The sequence below is a fragment of the Aythya marila genome, assembly GCF_965140915.1.
Source record: "Aythya marila genome assembly, chromosome: 1".
Lineage (NCBI taxonomy): Eukaryota > Metazoa > Chordata > Aves > Anseriformes > Anatidae > Aythya > Aythya marila.
The window spans coordinates 25937135-25956968 of NC_139042.1; the positions used below are offsets into that span (position 1 = coordinate 25937135).

Sequence of the window (19834 nt, forward strand, 5' to 3'; positions counted from 1 at the left end):
AACTATGCAGAAATTATCCTGAAAATTGGTTCAAGGATTCTCTGAAGGAAGACATTCTTGTTTCAAGCATTCCTTTTAAGAACTTTTTGGTGCCCATACACCCAAATTTCATTGCCTTTTATACCTCTCAACAATTACAGTTATGATGAAGATACACGTTGTCCTGAAAGTAGACACTACTTATTCACAGAAAACTTCAGATTAGGAAAGTCATCGTGGGATGAGAAGGTGGAACTCTTCACAGTTCCTGTCTACTTGGGGCAAGCAATGCTCATGGACAGAAAATGTAGCCACATTTCACAGACTCATAAGTTCCAATTCTGCCATGATTACAGTAAAATTGCAGATGCCAGTTTGTGCCATTGCACTCAAGCTGCACTCTACATTCCCATAGGGAGAAATCTCCTGTACTGAGATCCTTCTCTTTTACAATTTTTTAACAGTTGTAGTCACCATCATTTGTCATTAACAAAGAACCTGTAGAGTCATTATGGTACTAATGCATTTTTCATTTGTTGTGATGGAAGAGGAAATCATTTACAATGACACCTATGCTATGGTTTCACTCATCTGTGCCCTGTTCTATATGTCTATAAAACATCAGTGCTTGGCATGGATACTTTTCTCTGTGTTATGTTAGACTGCAAAACATCAGGCAACCAGATGAGTTAATCATCCCAATTCAAATGGGCAGAATGGCAAGATGCCAAAGGGAGAAGTAGAAAGGAAAAAAAAGTTTCTAAAAGCTCATGGGAAATTAATCCAGTATCTTTGGGTAGCTGCATCTCTGGAGTAGCAAATTTTAGCATCCCAAATGGTTGTACAGGCCTTAATAAAATATGATTTAAATGTTATATGAAATCAGTGATGGTAAAAGACTGTTAACTGGGATATAGAGAAGATTGTGACGAAAGCTACATGGGACACATTGACTTTATGTCATTCTTAGCACAGATGTTACAGAAGAAAAGAGAACTCTCTAAAAGAGTTGACCTGGTAAAAATGATATGAAGTTATTCCACCATTATTATTATTATTATTATTATTTATTTCTTGTTATGCTTGTAATAATTCAAGTGCTTTCCAAACAGAAAAGCTTCAGGCCCTGCCCCAAGGAGCTCACAATCTAAAGGTGGATAAGGGGAGAGATGAGGAGAAGAGTTTCACAGAGCATTCAAGAGGCCAAGGTGGAAATCAACCATAACTTAGTAATCAAATGTGATGTGAACACAGTGTTGCAAAGCCATACAAACTATTTCCCAATTACTTGTCCATTTTTGTTCAACTAATTCACTCCTAGGTCCCATGGCACAGGTACACGTACAGGAAGGAAGCTCTCAATATATGAACTCAGAGAGAGTAGTACACGTGTAAAGCAGAGCAGGAAAACACACCCAAATGTATAGCAATGAGAGGAGGTTAGTCTGAATTTTCAAAACTCAGTAAAGTACAAGCATAGTTTAGGTACAGAATGCACCTAAAGGCTTTAGGTCATGTCCTACATGGTGAGAGTTAATGTCATGGATTCCATCTGTTTTGTCCTCATTTTCTTCTTGTTTTATATTTATAGGGCTATGTTATGTAAGTGTACTCTATGCATCTGCACATCCCTTAATACAGGGTAAAATGAACTTCGAAATCTATTATAGCAGGGCTAGGGAAGTTCAGAATGAAATGACCACACTGAAGTGGTATATTCATGTTTCCATGGGAGAAGAAGGATGGTGCTGGGAGCTCAAGGGTGGTCTTTCTTAGGTCAGTTGTAAACTTATTATTTTTAATAATGTATGACACCAGTCACTGATTAAAAAGCAACAGACTGTTTAATTTTAAAAATACTGTTTTTGACTAAGACAATAAGTCACTCCGTTAAGAAAAATACTATTATGTTATCTTTATACATTTAAATGTCTAAATATTTTTTTATAAAACCTCCAATCAGTTTCTCCCAAACTCTGAAGTTGTCGAAGAAACTCTCCTAAGTTTTGCCTTTAAAAACTTCTCAGCAAATTGTCATGTCCTCCCAAGTACTCAGGGGATCCTTGTATGCTTGTTTATTCCTGAAGTATCTTTCTCTTCGCAAATACAAGTGTATTGTGAAGGCAAAAGCTAATAAGCAGTTAAACATTAAAGTGCATAGGTTGTCCACATTTGGAAAAATAAATGGTTGAAGAAGCAGTAGCTGTTGTGATTACGGATTCCTGAGGAGTAATCCGTCATCAAATTTTAGCAAGCCACAAATATTTCTTTTACCATAAGAAACATTTTTACAGTCTTCAGATCCTGCAAAATGCATTCCTAACATTGGTATCAGGAAGGTAATAGTCCTCTTCCTGGGTGGGAGAAGATGTAATTGAATAATCAAATAGACTGATCATTCATAATTTACAGGTATTCATATTCCTTCAATAAATAAAAGAATATACTTTATATTCTGTTTCTTCATAGATTTTGAAGCAAATCAACTTTCTAGCAATTTAAATAAATGATTCTAATAGCTTGACATGAATTACGTTGACAGGAACCACTTATGATAATGATGTTGTCCAGAATCTTTTAAGAACCTACAAAGTTAAATAAAGGCTTACAAGTCTCTTAAGCTACTTTTTATTTGCATAGAAAAATATTTATCATAGGAGTCAACTATCATATGAGAGAAATTGCATTTGTTGTAATTGAAAAAGATAGCTAAAAAGTTTCTGTGGGTTATTGCAACAGTACAAGAATACAAGATGCTTCCATTTATTAAAAAATGTAAAACAAATTGTGAAAGCTAAAGCAGGCTACAAAACAGAAGGTCCCTTTATTATCTTTCTCTTGACTACTATGTTACAAGATCATGTGCCACAGTTGAGTACTATAAAGTGTAATTCTGCATTTGCTAATATGTTCTTAAAACATTGCCCCCCAAAAGCACTATGCAAAATATATATATTTGTAAATGCTTCTTCCTGTAAGCATCACAACCTTGTTATCACATAGTCACCCTGATCAATTGTTTCCTGTTTCCCATCACAGTCAATGCTAATGTCCAACTCCTTGTCCTGCTGATCCTGTGGTGTGGCTGGTTCAGAGTTGTGTAACTCCGTTTTCTCTGTTTCTAAAGCACAAATACTTCCCTCATCCTGCGAATCTGAAGTGTCGCTGTTATTTTGTGACTCAGCTAACATGCACTTTTCATCAGGACTTTGGGTGTTTACTTCACAGTTCATGGTCAGCTCTCCCTCTTCCAGTTCATCAGCTTTCTCACATTGTTCTTCTGCTTGTTGACGGGAAACTTCTTCAGAAACGGTGTATATTTTATTTGTACTTTGCTCCACAGAGTTTGTTTTTGACCGTCTGTGAAATAACCCAAAATTTTTTATGTCTGTTACAAAATTCACACGTTTTTGTTTCTCTTTAGAAGACTCTGATACCATCATTGCTGAGCCATTGCTTACGTTATGTGCTTCAGAGGCAATAGTGGCTGATCTTGGGTGAATCATTGTAGTTATGTCAAAAAGGCTAAAGGCCTTTTTCTTTCCTTTCTTGTTTCCCTCACTCTCACTCTTTTCTTCAGTTTCTGACAGAGATGCTGCATCTTTGTTCATTTTTGGAGTATGCAAATTAGAAAGCTTGCTTCCTTTTAGTAGACCCAGGACTTCAAAACGAAAGCTGGAAATATCTTGTTTTAACTCCTAAAAATGAGGAAGAAAGATGAAACATCAAAGGATGAACACTAATTTAACTTTTCATCTTGTAATTAAAAAAAAAAAAAAAAAAAAAGAAAAAAGAAGTCAGTTATGGTAGGGATAAAGAAGTTAGTTATGGTAGGGATAAATAAGAAGCCTCATCATCTGGACAATACCTGAGATCTTTGAGGTGCTTTGCATACTCTGTCTAATGGATCTTCCAGGTGAGGCAAAATAGTGATAATCAATGTTATCAGGGGAATCTTCAAAGGAAATGTACTTTGGCCTAGCACGGAAATCATCAACAGTGGTGGAGGAAGGAGCAAGGATAACTTAAACACCTGCAGGACAGTGTTGTCCCATCATCATAACGGCCTTATAACCAGATGTTAACACTATCCCCAATATACAGACACACACAAAGAGGCATAAAGAATCACTGAATGGTTTAGGTTGGAAGGGACCTCCGGAAATCATCTGGATCAACCACCCTGCTCAAGCAGGGACACCCATAACAGGTTGCCCAGATCCACGTCCAGGTGGCTTTTGAAAATCCCCAAGGAGGGAGATTCCACAACTTGTCTAAGAAACCTGGGCCGGTGCTTATCCACCTGCACAGCACAGAAGAGCTTCTTGATGTTCAGAGGGAGCCTCCTGTGTGCCATTTTGTGCCTATTCCCTCTTGTCCTCGCACTGGTCACCACTGGAAAGAGCCTGGCTCCAACCTCTTTGCACCTTTCCTTCAGGGATTTATAGACATTGATGAGATCCCTCCTAGCCTTGATGAGATCCCTCCTAGCCTCCTCTTCTCCAGGCTGAAGGTCCCAGCTTTCTCAGCCTCTCCTCTTCAGAGAGGTGCTCCAGTCCCATGAGAATCTGGGTGGACCTCCGTTGGACTCTCTCCAGTATATCCAGGTCTCCCTTTTACTGGGGGGCCCAGAATTGGACCCAGCACTCCAAGTGCAGCCTCAACAGTGCTGAGCAAAGGGGAAGAATCACCTCTCTGTACATGCTGGCAATACTTCTCATAAGGCAGCCCAGGAGACCAATGGCTTTCTTAGTGGAAAGGGCATGTTGCCGACTCATATTCAACTTGGTATCCACCAGGACCCCCAGCTCCTTTTCAGCAGAGCTCCTTTCTATCTGGGTAGCTCCCAGCTGGTGACTGGGGTCATTCCTCCACATGTGCAGGACTCTGTACTTCTCCTTGTTGAACTTCATGGGGTTTCTGTCAAGTCTGTCAAGGTCCCTATTAATGGCAGCATGATCCTTTGGTTATCAGCCATTCCCCCCAGTTTCATATCATCTTAATTTCTTGAGGGTGTATTCTACCCCATTGTCTAGATTTTTAATGAAACTATTAGACAGGACTAGAACCAGTATTGACCCCTGAGGAACTCCACTCATTACTGGCCTCCAATCAGACTTTGTACATTGACAACTTCCTTCTGGGTCTAGCAGTTCACCCATTTTTTTATCCACCTTGCTCTTTGCTCATAGAACCTGTACTTCTACAGCTTCTCTGTGAGGATCTTATGGGGGACATATGTGCTTGCTTCCCTATGAGTAGCGTGCAGGAACTGCAGGTAGGACTTTGTGCGTTTCTTTTAAATGTTGGGCAGCTGTCAGGTAAGTCAAGAGCTAATCATTGCAGACTACTTTCTGCCAGTGCATCCTCTATTTCTTAAAGACCTGTATTAGGTGAAAACTCCTTGCCTTTACAAAATGCCTATTTCTCCTCATTTTTTGTAGAGGAATATTAGAGCAGCTAGCTCAGGCTCCAACTGTATCTTCTTCTTGCCAAAGCTGAGACTGATGGATATAATTTTGGATATTTGAAGGTAGAGGCACTAATAGTAACAAAATGTTTGATGCTAGAAATACACAGTGATTAATGTAAAAGTTGTGGTACATATGGACCTGTTCATTTAATCTTTCAGATAAAACAGATTTTAATAGTTAACTCCTTATTTAAGTTTTCCATCTATTAAGCCTGAACATCCCCAGCTCTCTCAACCTTTCTTCATAGGAGAGGTGCTCCAGACCACTGATCTGGACCTGTTCTAGCATATCTACACCGTTCTCTGTACTGGGGGCCCCAGAATAGGATGCGATACTCCAAGTGGGGCCTCACAAGAGCAGAGTAGAGGGGGACAATCCCCTCCCTCCACTTGCTGACCACTCCTCTGTTGATGCAGCCTGGGATCCAGTTGGCCTTCTGGACTGCAAGCACGCAGTGCACACACACGCAGTGCTCCAGGTGGAATCTCACAAGAGCAGAGTGGAAGGGAACGATCACATCCCTCGCCATGCTGGTTATGCTTCTTTAATGCAGTCCAGGATACAGTTAGCTTTTGGGGCTGCAAGTGAAAAACATGCATGAACATATAATTAAATACATACCTTAAAATTTTCTTCTGTCAGTCCTTCCTCAGTTTTGGCATCTCTTATCATTGCTGCAACATATCTCTTAACCAGGTTTCTCATAACTTCCTAAAAATGTAAAATATTGTGTTAGTTTTCTTGGTAATAGTTACTAAATCTACACTCACTGTGTCTTCTTGTGTTTAAGGAACATGACAAAAAAATGTATAAACCTTTGATCTGGTTAAAAATTTGTCCTGCTTTTCAATTGAAAGAGGTGATAATTAATTATCCTAAGAATGGCTGCTTTGGCTTTGATCAAAGGTATGCCTCATGCTAGTAACGTCTTCTCTGACAGTGAGCAGTTGCTGATGCCTCATGAGAAGTATAAGTCTAGGGCAATTGTATAATGTTTTTTTTACAGCTATACTCTCTCAAGCCTCCTGCAATCTGAGATTCAGGGACTTCTTGAATCAGAAATGTTAGTTTTATGTTTAATGGTCCATGAGAGGTTTTCCCCATGGGTTTTGAACTCATGTAAACTTTCAGCATCCACAAATTCTCTCCTGATGAATTCCACAGTATAGATAGACTAAAACCTAGATATAAACCAAAGTATAGATAGAATAATCCTTGTGGGGTTTTGCTTATTTTTAATCTTCTCTCTGATAGTTTCCAGTGTTGCCTTCTACTTCTAAGAATTTTAAATTTATTTAGGTTGGAATAAATGTCTGGAGACAGCCTGATCCAGCTGCCCCATTCCAAGCAGGGCTATCTCTGAAGTTGTATCAGGTTGCTCAGGTCCAGTTAAGTGCTGAACAACTCCCAGGCTAGAGATGCTGCAGCCTCCCTGAGCAATTTTTTTTCAGTTCTTTACCACCCACATCGTGATAATGATTTTCTTTACAGAATTTCCCTTGTGGAACTAGTGTCCATTGACTCCTGTTCTGTTGCTATGTTCCTCCAAGAAAAATCTGGCTTCCATTTCTCTCTAACCAACATTGTGATATTGAAGATAGCAATAAGCATGCCTCTGCCTCCCCCCCCCCCCCCCCCCCCCCACAAACCTACTCCAGGCTAAAAAAACATGGATCCCAGCTTCTCCTTTTAGGTCAGCCCTCTAACCTTGTTGGTGGCCCTTTGCTGATTTCCTTCCAGTTTGATGCATCTTTCTTGCAGCAGGGGGCCCAAAACAGGACACAGTGCTCCAGATACAGACTTACAAGTGTGGGCTGGAGGAGAATAATCACTTCTCTCAAAGTGCTGCCTACAGCCTTATTAATGAAGCCTAGTACTTGTCTGGTATTTAGTTTGAGGATAGATGGTAAAGAGCTGCTCTGTGTTCATCTTCTCCATGATTTTATAGATCCCTGTTGTACTCTCTACAGCTGTCTGTTTTTCAGGTTGGAAAGTCCTGGTTTACTCAGTCATTTCCCATATGGAATCTATTCATTACCAAATTTATAAGTGTACAGCCCACATCTTGGTGAACTTGCACCCCTTTTAACAGAATGAAAATTGAAAATAAATCTGAAAATTCCTTATGCTACAATAATCTCAAAAAATCCAGACTCTGAAGCAGGAAGGATGGAGAACAGTTTACAGGGCATCTAGGGAAAGGGATTATTAAGGAACAAGGAGGTGTCTATGGGAGAACAGAACTGGGGATAGAGAGAGATGGAGAGCTGACTCTGATGGAGCATGTCAGTTAGCTGCACATATGGACTTGGTTAATCCCAGAAGGGAGGTGGAACTATCTTTTTGTTTTGTTTTGTTTTGTTCTGTTCTGTTTTGTTTTGTTTTGTTTTTTAAAGGGAAGTGTCAATCTGCCAGAGGGTAGGAAGACCTTGCAGAGGGACTTGGACAAGTTGGATCAATGGGCAGAGGCCAACAGGATGATGTTCAACATAGCTAATTGCCATGTCCTACACTTTGGTCACAACACCATGAAATGCTACAGGCTTGGGGCAGAGTGGCTAGAAGACTGTGCAGAGGAAAATGTTTTGGAGTTTTGGTCAATGCTCAACTGAACATGAGTCAGCAGTGTGCCCAGGTGGGTAAGAAGGCCACAGGCATTCTGGCTTGTGTCAGGAATAGTGTGGCCAGCAGGGCCAGGGAAGTGGTCGTCCCCTTGTGCTCTGCTCTGGTGAGGCCGCATCTTAAGTGCTGTGTTCAGTTTTGGGCCCCTCACTACAAGAAGGACATCAAGACCCTGGAGCATGTCCAGAGAAGGACTACAAAGCTGGTGAAGGGCCCAGAGCACAAGTCCTATGAGAAGCAGCTGATGAAACTCAGGTTGTTTAGTCCAGAGAAGAGGAAGCTCAGGGGAGACCTTATTGCTCTCTACAACTTCCTGAAAGGAAGGTGTGGAAAGCTGGGGGTCAGCCTCTTCTTGCAGATAACCAGTGACAGGACTAGAGTGAATAGCCTCAAGTTGAACCAGGGGAGGTTCAGGTTGCAAATGAGGAAATATTTCTTCTCAGAAAGAGCAGTCAGGCATTGGGATGCGTTGCCCAGGGAGGTGGTGGCATCACCATCCCTAAGGGTGTTCAAGGAAAGGTTGGACATGGTGCTTAGGGACATGGTTTAGTGGGTGACATTGGTAGTAAGGGGATGGTTGGACCAGATGATTTTGGAGGTCTTTTCCAACCTTAATGATTCAGTGATTCTATGTTACAGCGGATAAAATACTAGTCAGCATACTGTGGCATTAGGAAATATCATTTTGCACCCCAAGAGAAGAAAATTCTATATTTCAAATGCTCTTTCAAGACAAAATGTACTATCCTTTTGCTTTTTTTTTTTTTTCTTTCTTTCTTTCTCTTTTTTATTTTTTTTTTCCCTTTGGTATTTTTCTCTGCTTTCTTGTGAAAATTTTCCCTTTCTCCTCCTGACACTTTTTCACAGCCATAGAAAAACAATTACAAAAAAAAAACCACATGGACCTTTACCTGGTACTGATGATGTCTTCTCAGATTGTCAGCTGCACGCCTCTGGAAGAAAACAAAAAACAAAAACCAAAAAACAAAAACAAAACAAAACAAACAAACAAACAAAAAAAAAACACAAACAAACATGAATCTCTATCTGGTAGAAAAATATATCATGGCAAAACAGCAGGTTTGTGCAGTCTGTGGGGTATCTAACAACCTGAGAGATGGTTCAATGGTTCAATGTCTGCTGAAAAACTGCAACATTAGAGTGAATCCTGTCATTAGCTTTACAGAAGGGAGTATGTCGTCACTGGAGAGGCAAAGTTGATTTTCTACATTTTCTTGTGTGGTGCTAGAATTGGCATTGGTGTGGATGTGGTGGAGCAGCGAGGTCTCTGCTTGCAAAGCTTTGAAGTCACAGATCTGAGATAGAAGATGTGATTATGTCACTCATTTGCGCAAATTGAAGGATATTTTACTGAACTGAGAAGAGCTTGACATATACAAGGTGTTACCTACGGCTGTCTCCTTACATCTCATTTAGGATAGAGCTATCCACAGCCTGCAATATAAAACCATTTTTAAAAGAAAATTCCCTGCTTAGTTCTTTGTTAAAAAGCCACTTGATACATAGAGAAGTATGAAAGACAGAAACTTAGCTTTGTGATAGAGAGTTCTATGTTAATAAGGAAGGAGGGTATAAGGGATAGCAATTATGAGGAGGAACAGCAAAAAGAAGCTTAGCAGAATGAAAATAGAGTATAGGCTTCAAGAAAATGTTGCATTAGATTATGCTGCTATATCTAGGGGGAGTCCAGAAGAAGATGGTGAAAAAGAGCCTTGAATTACTGTTGTCCTCAACATACTGAGTAACATTTCTTTTTATTTTCTACCTTAATTATCCCCAGCTGGTGGAAGAGAGTCATATAGTTTTTACTTGGCTTCTTATATCTGCTGCTGGTGAGAAAAGTAGGTGTCTGACCACTAACCATATTTCTACAAAACAGAACACTTAGAGTATCTTAAAACAGGATAAAATGGCATCCATGAGACTCAATAAAATTGATCTCAGTTGCATAATGAGCCAGGCACAACAAGGTATTTTGTCATCTTCTGTTACTTGAAACTGATTGGCAATTTATTTATGATTAATAATTTCCCTGTTTGGGAATAGTTTCCATTTTATTATTGATTTCATTTTGTAATTAATTTGAGAGATGCAGTACCTGTGTGGTTAGGGTTGGCAAAAGAGAATATACACGTAAAGGGGAAAGCCATGATTTCCAAACTGCTCAGATACCATGAGTTTGTACATAAACATTTTGCTTTCAAAGTTTTTTCCATATGGTGTTTCTGCATCTTATATCACATCCAAAGGCAAGATGGATGCGATTCCTCATATTTAAGGAGGGAGGGATGGAAGTCTGTGTCCACTGCTGGGGCTGAAGGGGACAAGGTAGCTATGGGAAAGGTAATACCCTCCCACCACCTATTTTAAAGCAGATTTAATTTTAAGATTTTTTTGCAGTTGACCACACGATGGAGGTATTTCATTCCTGCTGAGAGAGCACTAGGGAAATCTGAGGCTGTACAAGAGCTTTCCACAACTGCTCTGACTCACAGGCAAAGGAAAAAGAACACCTTAAGGTGTAAGTGAAACAAATTTCAGTTCAGGTAACCCTCTTAAACTCCTATAAATAAAACAAATGCTAACTCTTGCCTTGAAGGCTACTTTCTACAGTTGCTGTCTGCTCTGCTTTATTTTACAGTTAAAAGTAATCCATTACTCTAAGAAGCTGAAAGAGAATGCATTTAAGGGTGTATTTGCATACACATAGACACAGCATAAGGGAATATGCATACACCTAGACTATCAAAGTTATTAACCACATCAGTTCATTATCTCTGGTTTAAATGCTCAGATTCAGTCCCCAGATCATAATCTCCTTTTGCTTCCTTGTCAAAGTGGAACGAATCTTTAAATAAATATGTCTGAAAATCAAATTACTCCCCAAAATTGATATTTAATTGATACAAAAAATGATATTGACACTTCTTTTCTTTATTTAGTTTATAATTAGCTGGCTTTTCTCTACTTGGTCATAGTCTAACCTGTCACTGTTCACAATTTGTTTCAAGGAACTGCTGTGCTGTGTGCAAGAAGAATTGTTGAAAAGTATGGCTGACAAAGGGTTAAACGTTAAATCTGATTGAAAAATAGCAACAAGGGAAGAAACAGTTTTGTGATGGAGATATTGTCTGAGATGGCGAAATAAAAAGAAATGTTTTATCACTTCCCAAAGGGGGCCCCTAATATGTTTTATGAAGCTTTAACAGCACTTTACTGGCATTGACAATCATTTTGGTCTTCCTGTATATGGCATTGCTAGTAATTTGTACTTTTTTTGGAAGAAAAATTTCTTTAGCAGTTAAAAAAAAAAAAAAAAAGTCAAATTAGTTCTTTTGATGTGATTTATCAAAATTATATCCTTTATAAAATATGAATTCAAATTTCACATCTATCTTTGACCTCAAACTGCTTGGTGATAAAGGTCCAGAAAATGTAATGATTATCTGAAGTCATAAAAAATATTCCTCATCTGGAATTGAAACATTACAGTGGTACAGGGGAAAGAACTTATCTGTGTCTTCAGAAAGGTTTCCCTGTGAGATGGTGGTCTTTGATTATACAACATATGTGTTCCAGATTAGTGATTTCCATTCCAGGTGGAAGGTGGTTTGTTTTTGCCCTAGTTTTCAGCAAGACACATTTCAAGGAAAATACAAAACAGTTGTATTGACTGAGGACTTGCATCATTTTCCACTTGGAGAAAGAAGGCTAAGAGAATGCGAAATAAGATTTTCTCTGACAAATGCTTATCACTGTAATGTAGATTGCTTGAAAAAATGGCAAGAAAATCAGGATAGCTAGGGGAAAAAAAAAAAAAAAAAGTAGCTATTTATCTAAACATTAGGTGCGCAAAAAATACTGAAGGTATGTCTGGCAAGTCCTTTCAATTTTATCCTCTGAAATTCTTGAAATTATAGATAAAAAATTTTTGGTGACTGATCAGACACAAACTGAAATATAATTTGAGGAAAACAGTACAATTTATTCCAGCGGGCTTGGGGTTTCTTTTCTTACATCTCTTCTCTTTAGAAATATCAATAGATTTCAGATGACCAACAGGAGTATATCAATAGATTTCAGATGACCAACAGGAGTAACCTTGAGACACCCAAAGGGTAGTCAGGAAAACTTCAGCCTGATCAACGGAATTGAATTACCATTCTGGCTTTTGCAAAGGCAAGCTGAAAAAGTTGGCAGAACTGCTATATATAGCTTTAAGAGCAGCACACACTGTTATTTCAGAGTTTTGAGTGTAGGAGATACTTTGTAATAAAAGCTAAAGAGAATGCTGCGTACCTGGGATATGTCAAAATGACAAAATAAAAATTTGCTGAAATCTGAAAAGGCAGAAGATCTCTGTCTGATTAATAGCATGTTGAAGTGCTAGTGAATCATGTGTGAGCATACTGTCCTTCCTGTACTGAGGAAGCCAGTTGTAGTTGTGGCTAAAGATCATGCCATCAACATGGCTGGGCAGCCTGTGGAGAAAGATACTGTTCTTTGAAAAAGCTCCACTTGACTCCACTGCCCACCTCTTCATCTGTCCCGGTACAAAAAAAAGGATGCTAGAAACAGAACTGACAGTCAAGGAGAATAAAATTCATCATCTCTCTTCAAAGGCTCCTCACTTCCATGCAGACCCTCTTATTTCCCACGATAGCTTTTCTGTAAGTAGCACTGTAGACGGTCCTCCCAAGCAATCATGACAAAGGTATCTCTACTGACATTTTTTGTGTGTGAGCCACATAAATCTTTTCACTGGGTGCTACTGTAAATTATGCTGACCCTAAAACCTTTCTTTACAAGTTCTACCTACGTATAATTTTTCAAGTGCTTTTTTCTTTATGTATATGTATTAAATCTAACATTACATATATAATCCAACAATACACCGTGTATATATATATATTCTTTATATATATTTATCTTTATATAATCTATATATACTATACATATATATACACACAGAGCAGATTGTTGGTGACACATTTATACCTCCTTGATTCCTTTTAGCTCTTGATTGATGCTTTTTTATGCAGATCTTATGCCTGATCCTTGAAAAATGCTGGCTTTAACATGACACCTATATTCTGTCTATCATTTGTTTTTTACCCTGTAGCACTGACTCAGCCTTTGGATGCTCACTATTGTTTTTCCTACTGGAAAACACCACAGTATGCCACTGCTGATCACAGCTTCCTAATAGCAAAGTTAGCATACAGAAATTTCAGGAAAAAAATGTTTTCAGATCTGACTTCTGCATCACAGACAACCTGGCATTCATACATCTATTTAGCTGATGTAAGAAAATGAGCCTGAAATGGAGTCAAGTGCATTTTTCCCCACTACTGATCACAAAAAAAAAAAAAAAAAAAAAAAAAAGATATCAGAGTTCATAATACAAGACTCAGTGAAGAGAAATATTTCCCAAAAAAGCTTATCTTGTAGATCTGAGGCAGAAATTCCAGTGAGCTGGAGTCAGAGAGCTGTCAGCTGAAGTCTTCAAACAAAAGGCAGTGATAACTCTTCATTTCTCTTTGTTTGTAAAGGTATAAAGTTTCTAAATTTAATTTTTGGTACAGTTTGTTGGGACAACTGAAAGAGTTCTGGGAACACAAAGGCTGAGCTGTGGGTGATATAGGTGATGATAATAAGTTGTTCAAAATCAGAAAACAATGCACTTCTCCAGGACAAACTCTGAAATCATGAAAATGTGCCCATTTTTTCTTTAACAACTTAATCTCTTTATTGGAGAAAATCCACTTAACAGTGTCTGCTTTACATCTGCCCAGACAGTGTGTAGAACTGAATGATGGAGTGAGTGGCTCTCACACATGTTCAGATAAATTTTCCTTATGCAGAAGTTATAGCGCATACGCCAATCTTTGCCCATTTTGAAGCTTGAGTGCATAGCTGGGCCTAGAAACTTCAAAATATTCATAATGTAGACAGCTCTATTGGGGCAGCTGTTACACCTGAGTATGGCTTAAGAATTTCATAGTTTTATGAGATGCCCAGATATGTAGACTGAATCTGGCTGGTCGACCACAGCCGTTCACCGTTTCCAAGAAGCTGTAATTCTTGTTGCTGTGATGATTCAGCTGGTGAACACTCTGCATCAGAGGGATTTCAGCTACACTTACAGCTGTCTGTTCTATAGTTATAATTAGTGATGGACATGGCCCTATTGTCTCACAGAGCTTCATAATTTTTGCATTTTCTCATCAAACATTTTTTTTTTAAGTTTACTGTACAGAAAACAACAGCAACAACCCCCTACATCTCTCCCTCCCCTATGCCCACTGCTTTCAAAGAGGTCAGTTATTGGAAGTTCACTTTCAGATCATAGGGAAGCTGGGTTCATCTCCTTCTTTTACATTGTCTGAAGAGAACACCTTTTCCCCCAGTGTCCTCACCCTCGTGAGAAACTGGCTGGGGGACTGGGCCCAAAGAACTGTGGTAAATAGGATTAAATCCAGTTGGTGGCCAGTCACAAGTGGTATCTCCCAGGCCCAGTTTTGGGGCCAGTTCTCTTCAAAATCGTTATCGATGAGCTGGACAAGGTGATCAAGTGCACCTTCAATAAGTTCACAAATAATGCCAAGTTAGGCACGAGTATTGATCTGCTCAAGGAGCTCTGGATAGCCTGGACCAATGGGCCAAGGCCAACTGCATGAGGTTCAACAAGGCCAAGTGCCAGGTTCTGCACTTGGGGCACAACAACCCCATGCAATGCTACAGGCTGGGGTAAGAGTGGCTGGAAAGCTGTTTGGCAGAAAGGATCCTGGGAGTATTGATAAATAGCTGGCTGAATATGAGCCAGCAGTGTGTTTAGGTGGCGAAGAAGGCCAATGGCATCCTGGCTTGTATAAGAAATAGTGTGGCCAGCAGGTCACAAATGATAAGGAAATGATAAGGAGACCTTATCATTCATTACAAATACCTCAAAGAAGGTTGTAATGTGGTGGGGGTCGGTCTCTTCTCCCAAGCAACAACCAAGAGGACAAGAGGAAATGTCAAGTTGCACCAGAGAAGGTTTAAATTGAAAATAGGAAAAAATTCTTCAATGGAAGGGTGGTGAGCCATTGCAACAGGATGTTCAGGGAAGTTGTTGAGTCACCATCCCTGAAGGTATTCAAAAGATATGTAGATGAGGTGCTCAGGGACATGGTTTGGTGGTGGCAGTGCTAGATTAATGGTTGGACTTGATAATCCTAGATATCTTTCCTAACCTAAATGATTAAATGATTCTATGACTATGATTCACAGTTTTGGGACAGGAATCACCTCTTGTCAGAGCTGTTATGCTTGGCATAAATAATGAAGTACTTACTGGAGAATGGAAGTGAACCTGGGTCTCCTATAGCCCAAACTATTAGCTATTTTTAGCATGTACTCCAACAAGAAATTTTGTCCTGAATCTGTCTTTCCCAACAAAAAAAGTTTTCTGGAACTGGTATATATTTATGAAAAAAGAAAATAAGCAAGCAAACAAACAAACAAATGAAAAAAAAAAAAGGTTGTAAGGAAAATGCTATGTGGAAAAAATTCCCAGAGAGCTTTGTGTATACACTCTTGTTGACCCTTTGCTGCAACAGTTTTGCAGAAAACAAATTTCCTGATACCTAGAAGCTTTTATTTATTCCCCCAGCTGTGGGTAGCTGCAGGAACCAGGGGGTGATTTGTCTGAACCCCCATTTACATTTTCACCATGTAAATCAGCAGGGGGCTGGAAGCACCCTGTCTCTTTCTTCCTTCTTCCAGACAGCCAGGAATAAGATTACTCCCAGAGTTGCACGTTGAGAGGGAAACAAAGGAAAAAAAAAAAGAAAAAGAAAAAAAAAGTCCTTTATCCTGGATTGAAAGTCTGTCAGAAAATATTGTCCTGAAGGCTTTTCTGGGATGTATAAGAGTATTCATAATCTGTCCCAGTCAAACACAGATATTGTGTTAACCAAGTATAGATACTCAGCTGCTACGCACTGGCATCTCTCCATTAATTTTAATATCATTCTATCAGTTTACACTAGATAATCATCCCTACCAAATGCTCAACAAATGCCTAGAAGTATTACCCACTCTCCCCTACACACAAGTACATCAGTTTCTCTATTTCTAACAAAAATTCACAGTTTTTCCTACAGTCGCTCTCTGCACTTCTTTTCTTTGCTAGATTACACAGTGATGTTTTGTTCTTGAAGTTCTTCACCATTCATTCTCAGTTCATGTGTTTTATTTTTATTTCTATCTGAATTACTACTTATTTGTCTTCACTGCTTTTCTAATATTAATCCAAAGGATTTTTTTGGTGTTTATTTTCTGCAGTTGCTAGTTTGTTTCAATATCATCCTCATGTTTTATAAGCTACCTTTTCTGTCCCTTTCTTTCCTATCTACAAGTATGACAGCTAAGTGAAGCATACTTTCCTTTCACAATGTCCAACAAGATCAGGATATTGCAATAAGCCTGATTAAAAGCTTTTCACAGACTGCATAATCTACTAATCAGATAAGGAAATGTGAAATGGTTTTATTTGCCACACTGCCTCTTTATGACATATCTGTGCATCTCTGCAAACTTGTTCCTTGAGGTGTATCTGATGATAAAGCTGAATGCCAGGATATGACAGGAGAATAGATAAGAAAAAAATTACTTATTTCTCTCACTTTCTCAGGAAACTGGGAAGAAGTACACACAAGAAAAGAAGGTACGTAGAGTAAATGTCTGTAGATAATGGTCCAACAAAGAATCATATCATACTCCCAGCTTCTTTAGTGTATTGCTAATAGTTTAAACATTGTGAGGACTACAATCCTTTTTTCCCATTACCCATACATGGAAATCATATAGACTTCCTTAATGCTTTGCCACTTGAGCTCATAACAGACTTGAAAACATTTGTACTCATCAAATCCCTATAGTATAGGGAAAAAATTACCCTATTTTACTCGCAATAGATTGATTTGTTTGTTCACTTTTTTTATGCTGGAATTGTCTAAATGCAGTCTAGTTAACAAGGTACTCACTTGATTTATATATGAAATGAAGGAAATATTCCTAGAGAGATTTACTTGTTGGTTGGTCAAGTTGTTACCTGACTATTTCCTCTGACAATATAGGAACATTGTGCTGCTTACAGGAGAATCTCAACTGAATAAATATATGAGAAGCAAATTCAAATTTGCCTTGCACTGCAGCTACCAGAGAGTTTGTGGTTAAGGTATTACGCAGACATCTGCTGAACCTAAATGCAGGATTATTCTTGATCTCTTCATGTGTCTTTTTTTTTTTTTTTTTTTCCCCTAGAAACTTCTACTGCTATTAAGCACTATTAGAATAGGGCAATAATATGATTCTGAAATAACTCGACCTGAAGATTCAGGTAAGCAATTCTAAGTAATAGGTTACCTTTCAAAATGTTTTATTTAATGTGAACAGCTTTTGGTAAGAATGATTTTATGTAAACCCATTTCACTACATGTAGAGAGAGAATATGCCATGACAAGTTGTTTCTATACAATTCTGTGGTTCATGAAACTTTGATCAAAATTGCATTGTGACACTTGAGCTCGAGAGCATTAACCAGAACTCTGGAATTGGTAGACATAGTCATGTTTCATACTGTCATTGTGCAGAAATCCAGTGATGCTTTCTCTCCAGTCAGATACATTGACATGAATGTAAATAATAATAATAATAAAAAAATAATTCTCTGAATTCTAGAATTACTCTGTAATTCCTATTCACATTATTTGACAGTTCAGAGCCTTTCTATCTCTCTAAGGCTGAGAAAGACTTATCTGTATATGAAAGAGGAGGATTAACAGCAGAGTAGCACATAGGACTTACCCCGATTGTTCCAAAACTTTCAGGCTTTCTTCTAATTTTTTTCTTGCACAGGTGTCTCCATAACCATTTGATCAGATACCAGAGGGACTTTGGACTTGGTATGACATTGAAAGGAGTGGGCAGAGTCCCTCCTTCTTCAAAGTAACTCATCCAAAGTTTTGTCCGAGCAAACTTCCACTCGATGTCTGCATGATCCTGTGAACAAAAAACACAACAACACATACGTGGCTGTAATTAAGGAGATGAAACAAACCTCTAAAAAAAAAAAAAAAACTGAACATAAAGCTAGAACAACCCTGAAACTCTAATGAATTTTCTTTTTAAAATACTGGAACCTTCTTTTTGCAGAAAGTTTTTAACACAAAGCAAAGCTAAGCTGGTTTACTCCAATAAAGAGATGTTACATACATACAGTATATCTCCACTTTCAACCTTTCTTGCTTAGCTACGGGCTTTTAAATAATTAACAGTCTCTCAAACAAAGTCTCTCAAACAAAGGATAATTACAAGCAGAAAAATGTTACATCTCTGGTAGAGATGTTTTGTTATAATAGCAGCTCATCATTATTCCACATAGATCACTCTAATTACTCTACTGTGTAGCAGCTTCAACACGTCTGTGCCTCATGCACTCTCTCATTTGTTGCCAGCCCCTGAAATTTACAAATAACCTATCTAACAAATCATGAGGTTACTTAAAACTGTTGAGTTGAGCAGAATTATTTTCTACTACTTCAAAATTGTATATTTGGAATTGTTTATGGTATTGTTTTTTTCTTTCTCTCTCTCTTTCTTTCTTTCTTTTTCTTTCTTTCTTTCTTTCTTTCTTTCTTTCTTTCTTTCTTTCTTTCTTTCTTTCTTTCTTTCTTTCTTTCTTTCTTTCTTTCTTTCTTTTGAATTTGAATGGTTCTTTTCAATTCTATATTATATTAATCATTTTGAAAAGTTAAAAAAAATCAAAACTAAAACTGAGAGCTTGAAAAGATTGCTAAGTCTTAGCAGTTGAACAAGAATTTTAAAGGAATAATGTTTGATTTTGACAACAAAAAATAGTAGCCAAGAACTTACTCTATAGACCTAACCCTAACTTTTAATATTTAGACAGATTTACTATAACCAAAACAGTAATTAAGAAGTTTTATCAGGAAAGTATTCTGCCTGCAGAATGAGTTTTGATGAACATTAATACATCATGGTATTGTGTAATAGAATTTATCAACTACTGTTATATAAACACATTTCATCTGTGGAAAAAATTGTAATTTATTTCCAAAATAGGGAAAAAAAGCAAAATAAAAAGCAGCCCTTTAAAAAATCTTAAAGATGTGTAGTTTTCTTTCATTGTTTGCTTTCTGCATGATCATATTTGAATTACTATACAATACACCAGTGTTTAATTTCATTAGTCTCATAATAGAGAGATGAGAAATAAAAATAGCTCTGGTAAGGATAAAGACAGTTTTCATTACACAGGAAAACAAGGTACTGCTTAATGAGGTGTCATGACCTTTTATTTCACTTGTTAATGGGTTCTAAATTGTCCACAAAATGCAGACATCCAATTTCTCTTCACTATATGTCCGTACTATATAAGAATTACAAGATAACAGCCTTTTAAAGGTTAATCAAGACATTAAAAATAGAGATCAAATATTCTATGTCTGCGTCTCATTCAGAACAGAGGTCCTGCACAGAGCAGTTAGGGCAGTGCTGAAGCTTTTGTCACTTGCCAGGACACCCTTCTCTACCCTCAAGCTGGCTTCTGCAGTGGGGCCACCTCTTCCCCATTCCGAGTTCTGGGGAAATTCCCCTCTGCTCCAACTCAGCTGTGGTCTGGCTTCTGTGTCCTTCCAGAATAGCGCAAAAGAATTAGAACAAACCCTACA

General features: G+C 38.2%; 1 protein-coding gene across 2 annotated transcripts in view; it reads right to left on the reverse strand.

Annotated features, from left to right (window-relative positions):
- Window positions 1–1120: 1120 nt before the first annotated feature.
- TRPC4 (transient receptor potential cation channel subfamily C member 4) overlaps window positions 1121–19834 on the reverse strand; it is a 165324-nt gene continuing 146610 nt past the window's right edge. For both annotated transcript variants that reach the window (XM_082752547.1, XM_082752548.1), the window contains 4 exons: window positions 17949–18143; window positions 8987–9028; window positions 6075–6164; window positions 1121–3677 (listed from right to left, as the gene is read on the reverse strand). In XM_082752547.1, the coding sequence (XP_082608673.1) occupies window positions 2961–3677; window positions 6075–6164; window positions 8987–9028; window positions 17949–18143 (1044 nt within the window). In that variant the 3' untranslated portion in view covers window positions 1121–2960. The remainder of the gene's footprint in view (window positions 3678–6074; window positions 6165–8986; window positions 9029–17948; window positions 18144–19834) is intronic.